The following is a 15716-nucleotide window of genomic DNA, read 5'->3' on the forward strand; positions in this document are numbered from 1 at the left end:
CATACACACATCTTGCCTCTACCTTCCAGAGAAGGCCTTTTATCCTCTTTACCTGGTGGTTAACTCTTATTTCAATTAGGAGTTCTTCTTCCCCTTCTTTTCAGGAATCGAACAAGGTATTCTTCAAAGGATCGATTTATAGACTTTTGTATCATGGGGTATCTCAAAAACTCTGAGAGAAGGAAGGAAGACAATAAATGGATCATTTCTCAACTAATCAATTCTATACAAGTAAATTTTCCATCTTGGAATGGCTATTGCTAAAAAGATTTCTATTTTCTTAAGAACTGATATGGCCACTTGTGGATGTCCTTAAATATTTTCTTCCCATCATTTTAATTGGCTGCCTTTGATCTCATTACGCACCTATGACCCCCAACAAGTTAGCCGGACCCCAGTTGCTGAGGCTGACCTCCTGCATCAGGGCCCAACTACCTTGTAAAGAGTGAGAGCATTGAACATGGGAGGTGGAAGTGGGGTCTCTGCAGACTAACTGCCCAGATTCACTCTTGCTCTTCCCACATAGAATGAATGCAGTGGCTCTGTTGGCCTGTCCTTGGCCTGGTAGGGGCATTCCACCTGTTGGAATGTCAGCTGTCAGACCCAGCAGAAAGCAGGTGTGGGCACTGGGACCTAGGGTGGGGATCCCTAGTCCTGATTGGTTCATGGCAGGCCTTGGCTCTGTCTACCTGAAGGCACATGGAAGCATGAACTCAGTTGGGATAGTCTGAGTTTCTTCAGCCTTTGATCTGGTAGGGAGACCTGTGTGCTGTGTGTCCTATTCATGTTTCCTTTTCACAGTTGCTCAGCCCCAGTCCACATGCCCCTTAGCCAGGTGTGTGAGTGCTCGGCACCCTATTTGGAATGGCCTGTTGCTTCTGTCCCATCCGCCCTTATTCTCACCAGTGTGGGTGAACCACTGCTCTTTGTATAACCAATGGGCTCTGTTTGTGCCCTCCATCACTGGGGTCTCCACCAGGCTGTTCTTAACTAGATAGGTGACTCATGAGTCCCATATTTCCATCAGTCCTTGAGTTTTCCTCTAGTCCTTTCAAAGGGTCCCATGAGATGGTTGCCTATAAGTCAGAGAACTGACCAAGTATACAGTAAATTTCACCTGAGACGCAATCCATGCTGACAAGTTGAGTGAGAGGATGGTTGCTGGTGCCCACTGACCTCCTATGGAAGGGTCATCAGAGCAGGCTGGATCCTATCCCCTGCTCAGGGCTTACAACAGCCTCAGACTCATCAGGGTCATGTGTATATGCAGAGTGTCAGGGACAGAGCTCAGGGGATGGGAGTGGAATAAGTGATGGCCATGTTCCGGGTACTAGGATATTTGATCGGTTTCAGGTGGGCCCACCACACCCCAGATTCTTTTTTTTTCATATATATTTTATTTATTTGTTCATGAGAGACAGAGAGAGAGGCAGAGACACAGGCAGAGGGAGAGGGAGAAGCCAGCTCCACGTAGGGAGCCTGATGTGGGACTTGATCCCGGGTCTCCAGGATCATACCCTGGGCTAAAGGCAGATGTTTAACTGCTGAGCCACCCAGGTATCCCACACACCCCAGATTCTTTCTGTCCAAGCTTCAGAGTGTGGGAGACCCCTCAGATATACATGTCTCGAGTAGGGAGGTGGCACAGTTTCTTGAGGGAAAGGAGAATCTTCCTGGCTTAGAGATGGATGTGGGGGCACCAGGTTGTTCTCCTGAATGGCCTTCATCCCAAGTAAGTGGCTAAGCAAGAGGCTGGTGGAAGGAGTCAGGAAGCAGATGTGCACTTGTCACACTGCCCACCAGAAACACTTTTCAAAGACTGTTTCCCATTATGTGTGCTTGTCTTTTACCTTTGTTGCCTCTTCTGGGCACCTGGCGCCCCTCAACTGCATTTGTAAATGCCACAATAGATAAATATTCCCATCCATCCTCCCTGGCTTATTCTCTGCTTCAGGATGAAGTTTTGGTTTGGAAATGACAGGAGGAATCTCAGGGTGTACCTTCCTTATCCTTGTCCCATGGGTGTGTGTGCCCATGTGTGTGTGTTCCTATGTGTGTGTTTGTGTATGTGAAGGATGGGAGGTGGAGAGAGGGTTCTTTGAATACAAGATCCTAAATCTGATCACAGGGGGTGGCCACTTGGTTCCAGGGCGATCCTGGGCTGATGCTCAGTGAAGATCTTTTCCAAGATCTTCTCAGTGTGAATCCTGGAGGTGACTCAAGCATAGCTGGGACTTTGGTTGTACCCCCAGGCCTTGGGGTAGAGTCCCTGGAAGACAGTGGCAAAGTGCTGCTGCTGTTGCACCTTCCTTGCCAAGGTGTCCTTATGTCCTTGGACTTTGCTAGAACCAAGCCAGGACCCCACAGGAGCCACTAAGCTGCCCCGCTGAGTAGTGGCCTTGGCCTGCCCTCAGTAGCTATGGGGGTCCATCCTCAGTGTGTCCAAGGTGGGGTGAGTTTGTCTTCCTCCTGCCCTCTATGAATCATAAGGTGCTTCTCTGCATTGGAGCATCCTTAGGCCTGGGCTGATTAGGACATCTCTGGTCCGATCCCTGTGCTGACGATGAACCTCTGGGCACGTGCAAAAGTGACCGCCTGCCCAGGGCCCACTAGCCAGGAGGAAGCCCCTGAGTCTGCCACATGCCTTTAGCCTATGACCTTAAGACATCCACAGACCGGAGGTCTCGTTCTTTGTCCTGCTAGGGAATGAAACAGGTTTGGCTCTGAGGCTGGTGAACGGAGGGGACCGGTGTCAGGGCCGCGTGGAGGTCCTGTACAGAGGCTCGTGGGGCACCGTGTGCGACGACAGCTGGGACACCAATGATGCCAACGTAGTCTGCAGGCAGCTGGGCTGTGGCTGGGCCACATCAGCTCCAGGAAATGCCCGCTTTGGTCAGGGCTCGGGCCCAATTGTGCTGGATGACTTGCGCTGCTCTGGGAATGAGTCCTACCTGTGGAACTGCCCCCACAATGGCTGGAACTTGCACAACTGCAGGCACTCAGAGGACGCAAGTGTCATTTGCTCAGGTGGGTCCTCATGATATTGGCCCTCTGGGTTTTTTTGTTATTTTTTCTAGAAAAACTCTTTTTCTTTCACTGTTTTCTCGTATTTCTGAGTGTTACTGAAGGGCAGGGGTTTCCCTCATAGCTTGAGAGGACCCTGCATCACCCATCATCCTGGTGTACCTCAGTTTTATGGGTGAACTACAGCACCTTCTTTAAAGTGCCTGTGGAGTATCAGTGTGTGAATGGGCATAAAGATTTTGAGAACAAATTCCACAGCACTGTTCCTTGGGGGTATTTACCAGCTCTGCTCCTCACAACCACTCCCAGAAAGTCTTTCTTGGTTCTAGCGGGGACAGTCCCTCAGAGTTTTTGTTTGTCTGGAGCCTGAGAGGCTTCTTCCTGCACAGCATTTACAGAAACTGATGATGTGTCTTCTTCCTTTGCAGCATCTACAGAAAGCCCTCCTACTACGACAGGTGAGTAGCTGTAGCCCAGCTCAGCATGAATCATGTCTGGAATCCGACTCTCACGTTTCTAGAATTGGAAGATAGGACGAGGCTCATCTCTTGGAGGACTCTGGTATTCACTACAGTGACCAGCAGCTGAGTCCCCAGGACCTTGGCTCCTACTTAGTTGAGATTACCGGCCCATCTGGGTCTCATGCACCTGCCTGCTGCCAGGATTTGCTCAAAGATTCTGCGGTGGAAGGGCTTTTGGTCCCCTCTGGTTATTTCAGAAGAAAGTAACTGTTCAGTCAAAATTGGGATCATTTGAGAAACATGCCCATATAAACTCCTAGTAGTGCTTGTGTGTTCCAGAATCCCTTCATGTTGAGAGAGCCATCTCCAAGTGTTCTCTACCCCATGGTGAAAACAGTCAGTGCCGAGTATGTTGGGAAGTACAAGCACCATACTCTAGCCCATCTGGGCCATCCACAGTGTAGGATGTAATTGTCCACCACCTGACAAGTCCTGACAGGTCCTCCAATGAGAGTTACCATTGACCTTTCCTTACCAAACTAATGAACATGGAATGAAAACTTTTCCACTAAAGTCCTAAAATTATTTCATTTTCTTTCTAGATTGGTGGCGCCCTTCATCTACAACCACTCATGGTAGGTATCACATTTTTCTACCCGAGGGAATGGAGTTCTTCTCCCCAGGCAGGCTGTCCATGCAGTAGATGCCTATAAATGCACAGCCCAGTTGAACAAGGGCATGTAACCTACCCAAACCTGCCCCCCCATACATTGCACCCAAGCTGCATGCACACACACAACCTGCCTCTACCTTCCAGACATGCAACCTTTTTATCCCCTTCCACCCGGTTAAGTTTTGTTTCAATAAGGAGTTCTACTTCCCCTTCTTCAAGGAAATAGAATAAGGTATTCTTCAAAGAATCGTTTAAAGGCTTTTGTCTCTTGGGGTATCTCAAAAGCTCTGAGAGAAGGAAGGGAGACAATAAATGGATCATTTCACAACTAATCAATCCTTTACAAGTAAATTTTCCATCCCAGAGTGGCTATTGCTCAATTGCTTTCCAAGACTCTTAAGAAATATGGCCAGTTGTGTATGTCATTGAATATTTTCTTCCCATCATTTTAATTGCCTGCCTTTGGTCTCATTACATAGCTCTGACCCCCCACAAGTTAGCTAGTCCCCAACTGCTGGACATTTACATGTTTATATTTCTTCATTATTATGAATGATCCTCTGATGCAGAATATCATTATAAGTCTTTGCATATCTTCCCAATTTTTCCTGTAGGAAAGTAATAAATTTACTGGACTAAAGTTAACATAGTGCCTGGTATATAGAACGTACTTAACAAATACTGACTCTTCTTATGTGAAATATTTTAAGGTCTTTGCTGTATTCTTTGCTGTACATATGGTCCAATGGCCTTCAAGCATGTTGTAAATTTTCAGAATGTTTGAAAAGAGAAACTGATCTCCCCCCTCAAATGGCTCACAGTAGTTAATATCTTTTACTGGATTTATGATGTAATTACAGGTGTAACAGGTCCTTCAGTGGGGAGGTTCAGTGTGTAAAGAGGGCATATTATCAGGGATTTTACTTGATCAAGGGATGAGGGCATTCTGTACAAGATGCTGCTTATGCTGAGGCACACAGAGGAAGCAGACTCATTTGCTGACATGTCTTCCAGCCAGAAGGAACACTTTGAAGGCCTGGGTGGGAAGGAGCTTGGCTATTGGCAGACCATTCAGAGTTTTGTGCACAGGTTAGGACTCTGACCTTATCTTAAGGACATTTGGATGTGTTGACAAGTTTTATGCTAAGGACTTACAACATCAGATGTCTATTTACAAAAGATCATCCATGACTTTTATGCCAAACTGTATACTTCCTGAGGGCAGAGACCATATCTGCCTTTTACCTTTTTGTATACCTATTACCTAGCTTTGTATCTGGCATAACATGTTTCTAGAAAGAATAAGTGAACACATGGATGAATGGGTGAACATTTAATCACAATTGGCATTTTGATACATGCATCAGCATGCACATATGCACAAATGACAGCACGCTTTATACCCTCCCTTATAACATCCTTTTTCACTTGAGTATAGGATACTTTTTTAGTGTCCCTAACATTAACCTTTTTATGGCATTGAAATTATTTTTATACCATAAAGTTTAATGGTCACACAGTTCTCCATTCTATGGCTATATCCTGATTTAATTAAACAATTACTAATCACAGAACAAAAGAATTAATTCTTTCTAAATCTGTTTTATATACTTAGGTAATCACATGCAGTAACATTTTAATTTTATTTTATAATTGCCCCTATTACATTTTTAGAAATCTATAATGCATATCTTCTGCTCTGAAACTTTAGCCTCATCTTTCATTACTTCCCAATGTAGAAATAGAATTTATAGGTAGGCATATATTAAAGGCCAAATTATCCTTATGAAACACTGTTTTTCCAAGGAAGGAGAGGAAATATTTGTAAATAATACATCTGATAAGAGACTTGCATCTAGAATACATAAGGAACTTTTACAAGTCAACAATAAAAAGTCTAATAGCCCAATGAAGGAATGAGCACAGGATCTGCACAGGTATTTCTCCAGGAAGATATACAAATGGTCAATGGCACATGTGAATATGTCTAACATCACTAGCCATCAGGGACATGCAAATCAAATCCACAAAGAGATACTACTTCACACTCAGTAGGTTTGTTAGAATAAAAACGTCGGGTAATGACAAGTGTTGGTGAGGAGGCAAAGAATTCAGAACCCTTACACTCTGCTGATGGGAATATAAAATGTACATCTGCTTTGAGAAACAGTCTGGTGGCTCCTCAAAAAAGTTAAACAGAGAATTACCCTATGACCAGGTGATTATACTCATAGGCATATACTTAGGGGAAAGGGAAGCACGTGTCCACACAGAAACTCACATATGACTGCTCAGAGATGGGCAGCTTTGTTCCCAATGGCCCCAAAGTGGAAACAACTGAATGTCCATCACAGTGCATGGATATACAAAATATGGTCCATGTATCCAGCAGAATATTACTTAGCAATAGAGGGAGGTGAAGTCCTGCTGCTTGTTCATATATGTTACAACAGTGATGAACTTTGAAAACAAGATGCTAAGTGAAAGAAGCCAGTCACAAAAGACCACATATTGTAAGATTGTACATATAAGAAATGTTCAGAATAGGCAAATTTGTAAAGACAAAGTACATTAGTGGTTGCCTTGGCCTGGGGGGGGCAAAGAAGAATGACTACTGTTGGGTCAGTGTTTCTCTCTGGAGTGACAAAAATACTCTTAAAATGACTGCGGTGATGGCTTTAGCACTCCGAATATACTAAAAACCATCAAATTGTACAGTGTGCAATAGCACACAAACAGACCTATGGATAAGAACCAAACTCAATTTATATCACCACCGAGTATCTAAATATTTTTAAATGGTCTATTAAACTGACCAACGAAAGTTTGAATGCTTAATATTATTTATCATTATGTGATAAATAATAAGAGCTAATACTGTTGGGTGCGTACGCTGTGCCAGGCACTGCTTTCGAGGTTCACGTGTCTTGTCTCATTTAATACACATGGGAATCTGATGAGGCAGATACTAGTTATTAGCCCTCTCATTTTTTCAAATGAAGAAACTGAGGCAGAGAGTTTCAGTAACTTGCTCAAGATCATGGAGCTGGTAAAGGCAGAGCCAAGATGCAAGCCCAGGCTTTCTGTGGCAGAAACCATCCTCTCGACCCCACTTTCCACTGCTTCTTGTCAGCTGGCGGGAGACCCTACAGAATAAATTACTTTGCAGAGAGCTCTCCGTGGGTCACCCCTCCTGCTTAGCTCAGCCACGATATCCCTGTCCTCCACTGGACAATGACAATAATCACTTTGTTGTTTCTTGGGATTTTTACTACAAGGGGACCCATGTTCCCTCTGAAGCTTGGGTCACCTCTTGGCAGAGAGCTGCTTTTCTAGGTAGATCCTCAGATCAAGGCCCCCAATGTGGGCAGCCGAGGACCAGGCCTGAGAGAGGAAAAACTGAGTCATGTTGTAAGATGGGAGGATGAAGCCTGAGGACTCTTACCCAGAAAACAATTGCTTGTTATAACACACCTGACACCTGCCATGTTGGGGTGTCGCTCTCTGTCTCCTCTATAGGACAGTCTACAGCTTGTGGTGGCTTCTTATTCAATGCCAGTGGGACCTTTTCAAGCCCATCCTACCCTGGATACTACCCCAACAACGCTGAGTGTGTCTGGGAAATAGAAGTGAACCCCGGCTACCGCATAAATCTGGGCTTCAACCGTCTGCAGTAAGTAAAACTCAGATCATCCGGTGAAGGATGGTCCTCCATGGATGCTTTTTCACTCTCAGGTGACATTACGTTGCTCTGATCCTACCATGAAGCATCAGGGCAACATAGGGAAGCCCTGTGATCTGATTGAGGAAGAGCACAAAGAAAATTTCAGACTCAATGACATCACTCATCAAAGCCCAAACTATCTGTAAAATATAGGAACAATAGAAATTTCAATGTCAATATGAGTCCACTTTTTTTTTCCTTACAGGCTGGAGATGCATAGTAACTGCGCTTTTGATTATGTTGAAATCTCTGATAGATCACTGAATAACAGTAACTTTCTGGGGAAAATTTGTAATGACACCAGGCAAACATTCACCTCTTCCTACAACCGAATGACTGTTCGATTTCGAAGTGATGCCAGTGTCCAAAACATCGGCTTTTCTGCTTGGTATAACTCCTTTCCTAGAGGTGCGTTTGAACTAAATCCAACAGAAGTGACCTTCGAGGCTCGGTGTGTTTAGGTGAACCGTGCTTTTGGGTGTGTCATGGTTCTTATGTAAATTCAAAGAATGGCTCCAGCCATGTGCTGCCCTTCCTCCTTATCTCACAGCCGACTCTGGTAAACCAAGGCTGAGAGCCGTGGGGAGTAGTGGACACACCCTGGCCTTGGATTTGCCACTTCCCAGGTGACCTGGTGACTGATCTTGCTGAGCTAGCATGTCCCCATCTGAAGGGTGAGGGGGGTCTTAGCTCTGTGGTGTCTTTAGCCCGTTCCAGCTGATCTTGGAGATGTTCGTCCCCTGATCAATCCCCTGGTGACTTTGGGGGTGAGAAAGGCCCACGGGGTATTTGGCCTTTGAGATCTGTTGTGGGAATGGTCATCAGTTCTTATTCCATTTGTCTTTCAGATGCCAGCTTGAGATTAGTCAATTCCAACGTCTCCTATAATGCATGTGCCGGGCGTGTGGAAATTTACCACGGTGGCAGGTGGGGGACGGTTTGTGATGATTTCTGGGACATTCAGGATGCCCAGGTGGTCTGCAGACAGCTGAGGTGTGGATATGCAGTATCAGCCCCGGGAAACGCCTATTTTGGGCAGGGCTCTGGCCCCATCACCCTGGACGGCGTAGCATGCTCAGGGACCGAATCTACCCTCTGGCAGTGCTGGAACCAAGGCTGGTTCTCCCATAATTGTGCACACAGTGAAGATGCTGCAGTCATTTGCTCAGGTACCACAAGGTGTCATTTGTGGAAGGCCCCTTTCTCCTCTGACCTACTACGGAGGGGATGCTAAGGGCTGGTGGCTGATGGTGTTTGTGGCTGAGTTCTGGGGGTGGAGGTGGACAGGAGCTTTATAGCTGTGCCCTTGGCCTTCCCCCTCTGGGAGACCATGCAGGGACCACTTTGTCTCAGGCCCTGGGGCCGTTTTGCTGGCCACACAGCTGGCATATGTGTATGTTCTCACCCTTACATTTGCTCTGCAACCTTTAGCTATGAGGTCATGTCTGTAAGCCAGTTTCCTCCTTTTCAAAGAGGAGATGGTCATGATGCACCTGCTGCCAATGGCGATTAGAAACCTAAGTGGCTCATGTGTGTAAAGCCTTAGAACAATTCAAGACAAGTGAGAAATGAGGACTAAGTGATGGTGTGACCTTGGCTGTGGCACTAATGGCATCACCCTCAAGCGATGATGAGGCGGGGGGAGAAGCTGGGGAGACCTTCCCAAGGCCTCCCCCTGGTAACACAGATCTCCATAGCAGTAACTCCACGAGTCATGGTGCACTCACTAAAAAGGTCAGACTGAGTCACACAGGTGTGTCCCTGCCACAATCTGGTCCCTCCTCCAGGTACACTTCAGTGACTGACCCTTTTCTCCTATCTCTTTTCAGGAATTGACCCAACAACGCCTGGTAAGAACCCGTGATTTCCACCCAGCCGCCTGGCTGGCCCTCTCTGCTGCTGGTGCCGGGCATGCTACCCACTCTCCCAGGAATCGCCCCTTATGCCTTCCCTGGCACTGGTGTCCCCTGCAGCTGGTGTCTCCACCCGAGGAGGGCTGGCCCTCTCCCTGGGCTCCTCTTTGACCATCAGTCACCTGGCCAGCCTAAGAGTCAGATCTCCGGTTGGTCCCTAAGAAGGGCCAGCCTCCCGTGTAGGTCTTGCCTGTCCCCTCGGACACCAGACTCTGGTCAGTGGGTGCTGCTTCCTCACTGAACTCCATGTAACCAGCCAAAGCTCCTGATTGCTCACCTGGAGCTGCTGCTCAACCTGCTCTAAGCATTTTCAGCCCACTCCTGGCTCCTCAGATCTTTCCCCTCGATCCCCACCTCAGCCTTGCCCCCCACCCCCATCTCCATTCTTCACATGGCAGCAGGGGGTGTCCTTAGGAAATCCCAAGTCAGTCCCAGCCTCCATGCTCTTGGACCCTTCATGTGACTCCTCAGGGCTGTCGGGGTGCAGATCCCCATAGCTGAGGACAGTCTCTAGGGCTCTCCATGATCCACTTCCTGCATCTGTTTGGTTTCCTCTCCCCTCCCTGCTCCATCCACAGTGATGTTCCCTAAGTGTGCTATTACTCTCAGGCCTGGTCCCTTTGCACAGGCTATTCCCTCTGCATGGAACCCCCCTCTCTACTTTTTTTGCTTGACTCCTGCTCTCCCCGCCCCGCAATTACCTGTCCCTTTTCTCTGCTCAGTCTGGGTCAGGAGCCAACACTCTGGGCTCCCACCATATCCGGGCTTACCCTGATCACAGCCCCATCCTGTTAGGCTGCAGTTTGCTCTTTCCCGTCCACCACTCCAGGCTGTGAGCTCTCTGAGGGCAAGGGTTGTGAACCCAGGGTTGGCACATTTCTGCACAGAGCAGGTGAGCACTGAACAACTGTGCCAACCATCCGAGGAAACTGACTGTTATCTTTTCTCTCTGTCAACAGCTCTTATTCAAGATGTCACAAGCCCAAACAGTAAGTTCTGGGCTCCCTACAAACCCTGCTTCCCTTCTTCTCAATGACAGTGCCACTGGGTGGGGCACCAGGGGAGAGGGTTGGGGGACAGTGACAAAAACGAGGAGACATCTTCCGTAAGTAGAGGCTCCCTGGACAGTCTGGGTCTATGCCACTTCCTGCTGAGTTTCTGTCTACGGGGTTGTTTAAAAATTTCCCTGAAGGGACCGTATAGTGGGCTCTGAGGGCCCTCCACATTTTTCCATTTCTTCCCAGTAGCAAATTCTTCCTGCGGAGGCTTCATGTCCCAGCCATCAGGGCACTTTTCCAGCCCATTCTATCCCGGGAACTATCCAAACAACGCCAGATGTGTGTGGGACATTGAAGTCCCAAACAACTACCACGTGACTGTTGTCTTCAAAGATGTCCAGTAAGTGTGTGGGTGCAAAGCAGAATAGGTGGGGCACCTCGCAGATAGTTTAGAACATGGTATCTAGCCCTTCAGGAGAGATGTTGGCCCAATTAACATGTTCTCTTACGGGTTCAATTTTTTTCACTGAGGACAGAGGCAGCCCGTGGAGGTGGGGCCAGGATGACAGCCCTGCTTCAAAGTCCCAGGTCTGTCATGGATTTGCTGTGTGACCACAGGAAATCACTTAAGTTTCCTGACCCTCAAAATAAGGGAATAAAATATCTCCTTTCCTCTCATTGCTGGGTACTGGAAAGATCATGAAAGAGAAATAGATGAACATACTTGGAAAATGTTATCCAATGGGGAGGATGACTGTTAGGAGTAATAGTAGCGCACAGAATCCTATTAACCACACCAGTTTTTTTTTTAACCCTTTTATCCTCACTGCCTCCTTTTTTGAGGAGGTGAGTTTTGGGGGGTCAAGCAAAGGTAGAGAAATCTCTGCTGCAGAGGCCGGTTTATCTGTTCCTCATTCCACGAAGAGTGGAATCACTGCTTTAAGCAGAGGAAATAGCATCAATTAATATACAAATAGCCACATTAATATACGATTGGTCCAGGACACCTGGGAGGCTCAGCAGTTGAGCATCTGCCTTTAGCTCAGGTCGTGATCCAGGGGTCCTGGGATCAAATCCCGCATCGGGCTTACAGCTCCTCTGTGTCTCTCATGAATAAATAAATAAATAATATTTTAAAAATATCTATGATTTGTCCAAGGAGGGGGTGACCATACAGAGGTATGAGTATTTTCTGGTGTCACAGAAACGGGGTGCCATTATTTCTTCTGTAACAACCATTACTGAACACAATAGCCTTCTCTCATGCATTCTGGTTGCTGTGGCCTTGCACATCTCTGTCTTGGACATTCAGTTGCTATCTCTTTGCAAAAGATACAGTTTCATTTTAATCTCCTCATCATTACAATTCATTTTGGATTTCAGAGACTATACTTAAAGCTCATGCAATCCTATGGAGGAAGGTTGACCACCTAATCTTCAGAGAGGTTATTTGACTTGTCCGATATTTATTAGTTTGGTTATTTATTTCTATCACTGTGGATTCATGAATATTTATTTTATTCTGTGGGAAACCAGTTTCCTTTTGAAGAAAGTTGAAGGCAGGTTGTGATCCCTCCTTTCATGATTCAAAGGGGTGTCAGGAGAGGGGCTATAGATTGCATATGTGTGACCCCAAAAGTTAGGACGAAGATCCATGCGTGGAAGTCACAGGGAGGTGAATATCATTCTATTATTTTTCAACTATGAATTTTGTCACAAAGATGTGACACCCCCCCTCCCTGAGATCTGACCCCCTGCATCAAATCCTGGTTGAAAGCGAAGCCAAAACTGTATTCTGTCCCTGCAGGCTTGAAGGTGGTTGTAACTACGACTATATTGAAGTGTTCGATGGCCCATCCCATAGTTCCCCTCTGATTGCCCGTGTTTGTGATGGAGCCAAGAGCTCTCTCACTTCGTCATCGAACTTCATGTCCATTCGCTTCGTCAGTGATGGCAGCGTCACGAGGAAGGGCTTCCAGGCTAACTACTACTCCAGTCCTTCCGATGATAACACCAGTAAGTCCTCTCATGGGGGCTCGTTGTGGGCGACACCTCTGCTCAACCCTCCTGTGGTTGCAAAATAAGAAACTAGAGCAGCTTTGTCAGGTCACCAAGGCTTGATCTGGTGCTGAAAGGGGCCATGAGCAGTGGTCTTGGGACTCTGGCTGCCCAGAAATGAGGTCAAGGGTCAGAACTGGATGATGGGCAGTGTGGTGGTCTTACTGTGATCAGCACAGACTAAATATAAGACGTGAGGTCATACCTTCAGCATATGGTGGAATGTCAATATCAAAAATACAAGTGACCACCTGGCCACTGTGATTGTGTCTGGAGACTTAGCATATTTGGCTTCTATCTGAAGATAGACTAAGCCAGTCACTCAGCCACTTCCAGCTAGTGGTCACAATTTGAGCTGTTAAATGGGTTGATTTACAGATTGGCTTAGGGACTGGGTAAGGTGATGTCTGAGCTCTCTTTTGCAGTCAGGATTTTAAGCATTGACCCATTCCATAGCTAAAGACTTTATAATATCTCCACCATTCAACTGGAGCATTACTTTACGGATAAATGATAGGTTGGCAAAAACATTTTACTCATTTCACATCCTGCCTCCATTTCTCCATCAGGGGAATCCAAAGTCCCTGTGCCCTCAAAGGGGCCTTGTGAGAAGGACACTGACCTGAGCCATGTAGCATTTGAGGGGTTGTGGTGAGGCCTATTCTGATGTGGGCCATCTCTGTCCACCATCTTGGTCATTGCATCTTTATACGGGAGGAGTGCCTAGTGGGCTTGCTGGGGTGCTGACTGTCTGCATTGTTTGCCCTTGGCCACCAGAGCTGCTTTGTCTGCCAAACCATATGCAAGCCAGCGTGAGCAGGAGCTATCTCCGATCCCTGGGCTATCCTGACACTGAGGTTGTCATTCCCACCTTGAATGAAAGCTACCAGTGTCAGCCCCAAATAACGGCCAGCCAGGTGACATTCAAAATTCCGTACTCAGGCTGCGGCACCATCGAGCAGGTAAGTCTAGGACTTCCTACTCTTTCTCCTACTGAGACAGAGGATGTATGCTGTTTCTTGAATTCTGGGGAACCCAAAGATATGATGATGGTATATCCGGTGTAATTAGGGTGAAGATTTAAATCTGTTTAGTGGCATGATACAAGTTACAGCCACTTCCAAATGGAAGAATGAGGAAGGAAGGTCAGCAGGCTATTTTCCACTCCACTGTCAGGCACAGAGAGTGGATGGCAGGCTGCCACTCACATCAGCAATAACCATAGAAGCTCCAGGTTTTGTAGGGCCTGAAGCTTATATAGTTTGGAATTGGGGTTGGTGAGAGGGAAGGGTACCTCATGAAGCAGAAGAATGCAAACATATCTTACTTATAAATCTTACAAAAACATATGGCTGTGCCAGTACACTGCTAGGCCTTGAAAGAACCTGGGCACAGGGGAGGTCCTGAGGCTGAGGCTTTATTAGCTTCACAATAAACCAGCCTCTGCAGCTGAGCTATCACCATCTAGGGTGACCAGCTGTCTGGTTTGCCTGGGACTTTGCAGATGTTGGCATGAGAAAGTCCTGTGTTCCACAAAACACCTCAGTCCTGAGCAACCTGGATGGTTGCTCAGCCTCTCAGGGCCAGACACTAGGATTAGCTGGTGTCATACCCCTCGGTTGCCCATCAAGTGTTCTCTCATTGTTACCCTACTTTAAAAATAGGGAGGCTGGGCCTCGAAGGGTCAAGCAGGTTGGCCAAGGCCACTTGGCCAAAAAGTGGTAGGGCAAACACTGGACACTGAGAATCTCAAAAACCTTACACTTCGTGAAAGAAGCCAACCACACAAGAGTACCTCCTCTGTGATTCCATTTCTATAAAATCCAGGAATGGGGAATAAATGTCTGATGGAAAGCCGATCTGGTTGGAGGAGACTGCCTCCAAGCGTCAGGAAGGAGTGAAGTTCATGGAAATGTTCTGTACCTTCTTGTTATGGTTATTGTCAAACCTCATTGAGTTACATGCTTACAATGGTTGCATTTAATTCTATGTAGATTTATTTGAAATCATCTACTCTAAATTCTGAATTTGGGGATGACACCTAAAGAATCATTTCAAGATATTATCTGTAAGGGAACAGACATAGTGCGAATATTTTTATGAGGCTTGGGACTGCAGTAAATACGTAACATGAAATGCTCAAGTATGTTCAATGTGCATGACCCATAGGTTCAGAGGGCATCAATTTGTCATTCACCAAAGACTTACTGAGCATTTGCTATGAGCCATCACTAAGCTAGGTGCTAAGATGACACTGTTTGTTACCTGGCAAAGTCATTCCTGATCCTTTGACACATAAGACACAGTGGGAGAGTAAGGGGAGTCATTTAGCCAAGCAGATTGGCCTGTCAGCCATGGGTAGGTGCCTAAGCCTAACAGTCCACAGTTACCACTGTGGCCACCTGGCTCCTTTTTCTCAGATATCAGATCTCCTTCTGAAATGAACTGAATGGATAGGGAGACTTACGTTCAGAGAAGGGTACCTACCAGTCACAGCGTGCAGAAGTTCTAGGCAGCCCTGCTTTTATATTTAAGTGTGCTGTATTTCAGGCCTGCCATGAGTTTAGTCAGTGGGAGTCAGTACACCAAAGATGATTATCCCTCCTGGTTGGAGAAGTACAGCCCAGAGACTCTGACGTCTGAGCCACCCCATCGATGTTCCTTCGTCTCCATTAGAAGCCACCAAAGCAACGTGCCGATGCTGGTTCTTGTAAGGTGGTTCATGGTGGCCTGCACATGCTACACTCTCATTCTTCCATTAATTTAAATACCTGCCATCCTCTACTGGACTGAGTGCCTCAGGGCAGGGCTGTTGTTTTACTCATCCTGGAAGCTCCCAGTGGTGCTGGTATGGAGCCTAACCCC

The 15716-nt window shown here is 46.7% G+C and overlaps 1 protein-coding gene across 1 annotated transcript in view; it reads left to right on the forward strand.

Moving 5' to 3' along the window:
• Positions 1-15716, forward strand: part of DMBT1 (deleted in malignant brain tumors 1) — a 150534-nt gene that overhangs the window by 129000 nt on the left and 5818 nt on the right. The window contains 11 exon segments of the mRNA XM_038579001.1: positions 2704-3027; positions 3453-3482; positions 4088-4120; positions 7678-7831; positions 8088-8290; positions 8731-9051; positions 9712-9732; positions 10755-10784; positions 11040-11193; positions 12601-12809; positions 13629-13813. Coding sequence (XP_038434929.1) covers positions 2704-3027; positions 3453-3482; positions 4088-4120; positions 7678-7831; positions 8088-8290; positions 8731-9051; positions 9712-9732; positions 10755-10784; positions 11040-11193; positions 12601-12809; positions 13629-13813 — 1664 coding nt within the window.

This window comes from Canis lupus, chromosome 28 (genome assembly GCF_011100685.1).
Source record: "Canis lupus familiaris isolate Mischka breed German Shepherd chromosome 28, alternate assembly UU_Cfam_GSD_1.0, whole genome shotgun sequence".
NCBI classification, from domain to species: Eukaryota; Metazoa; Chordata; class Mammalia; order Carnivora; family Canidae; genus Canis; species Canis lupus.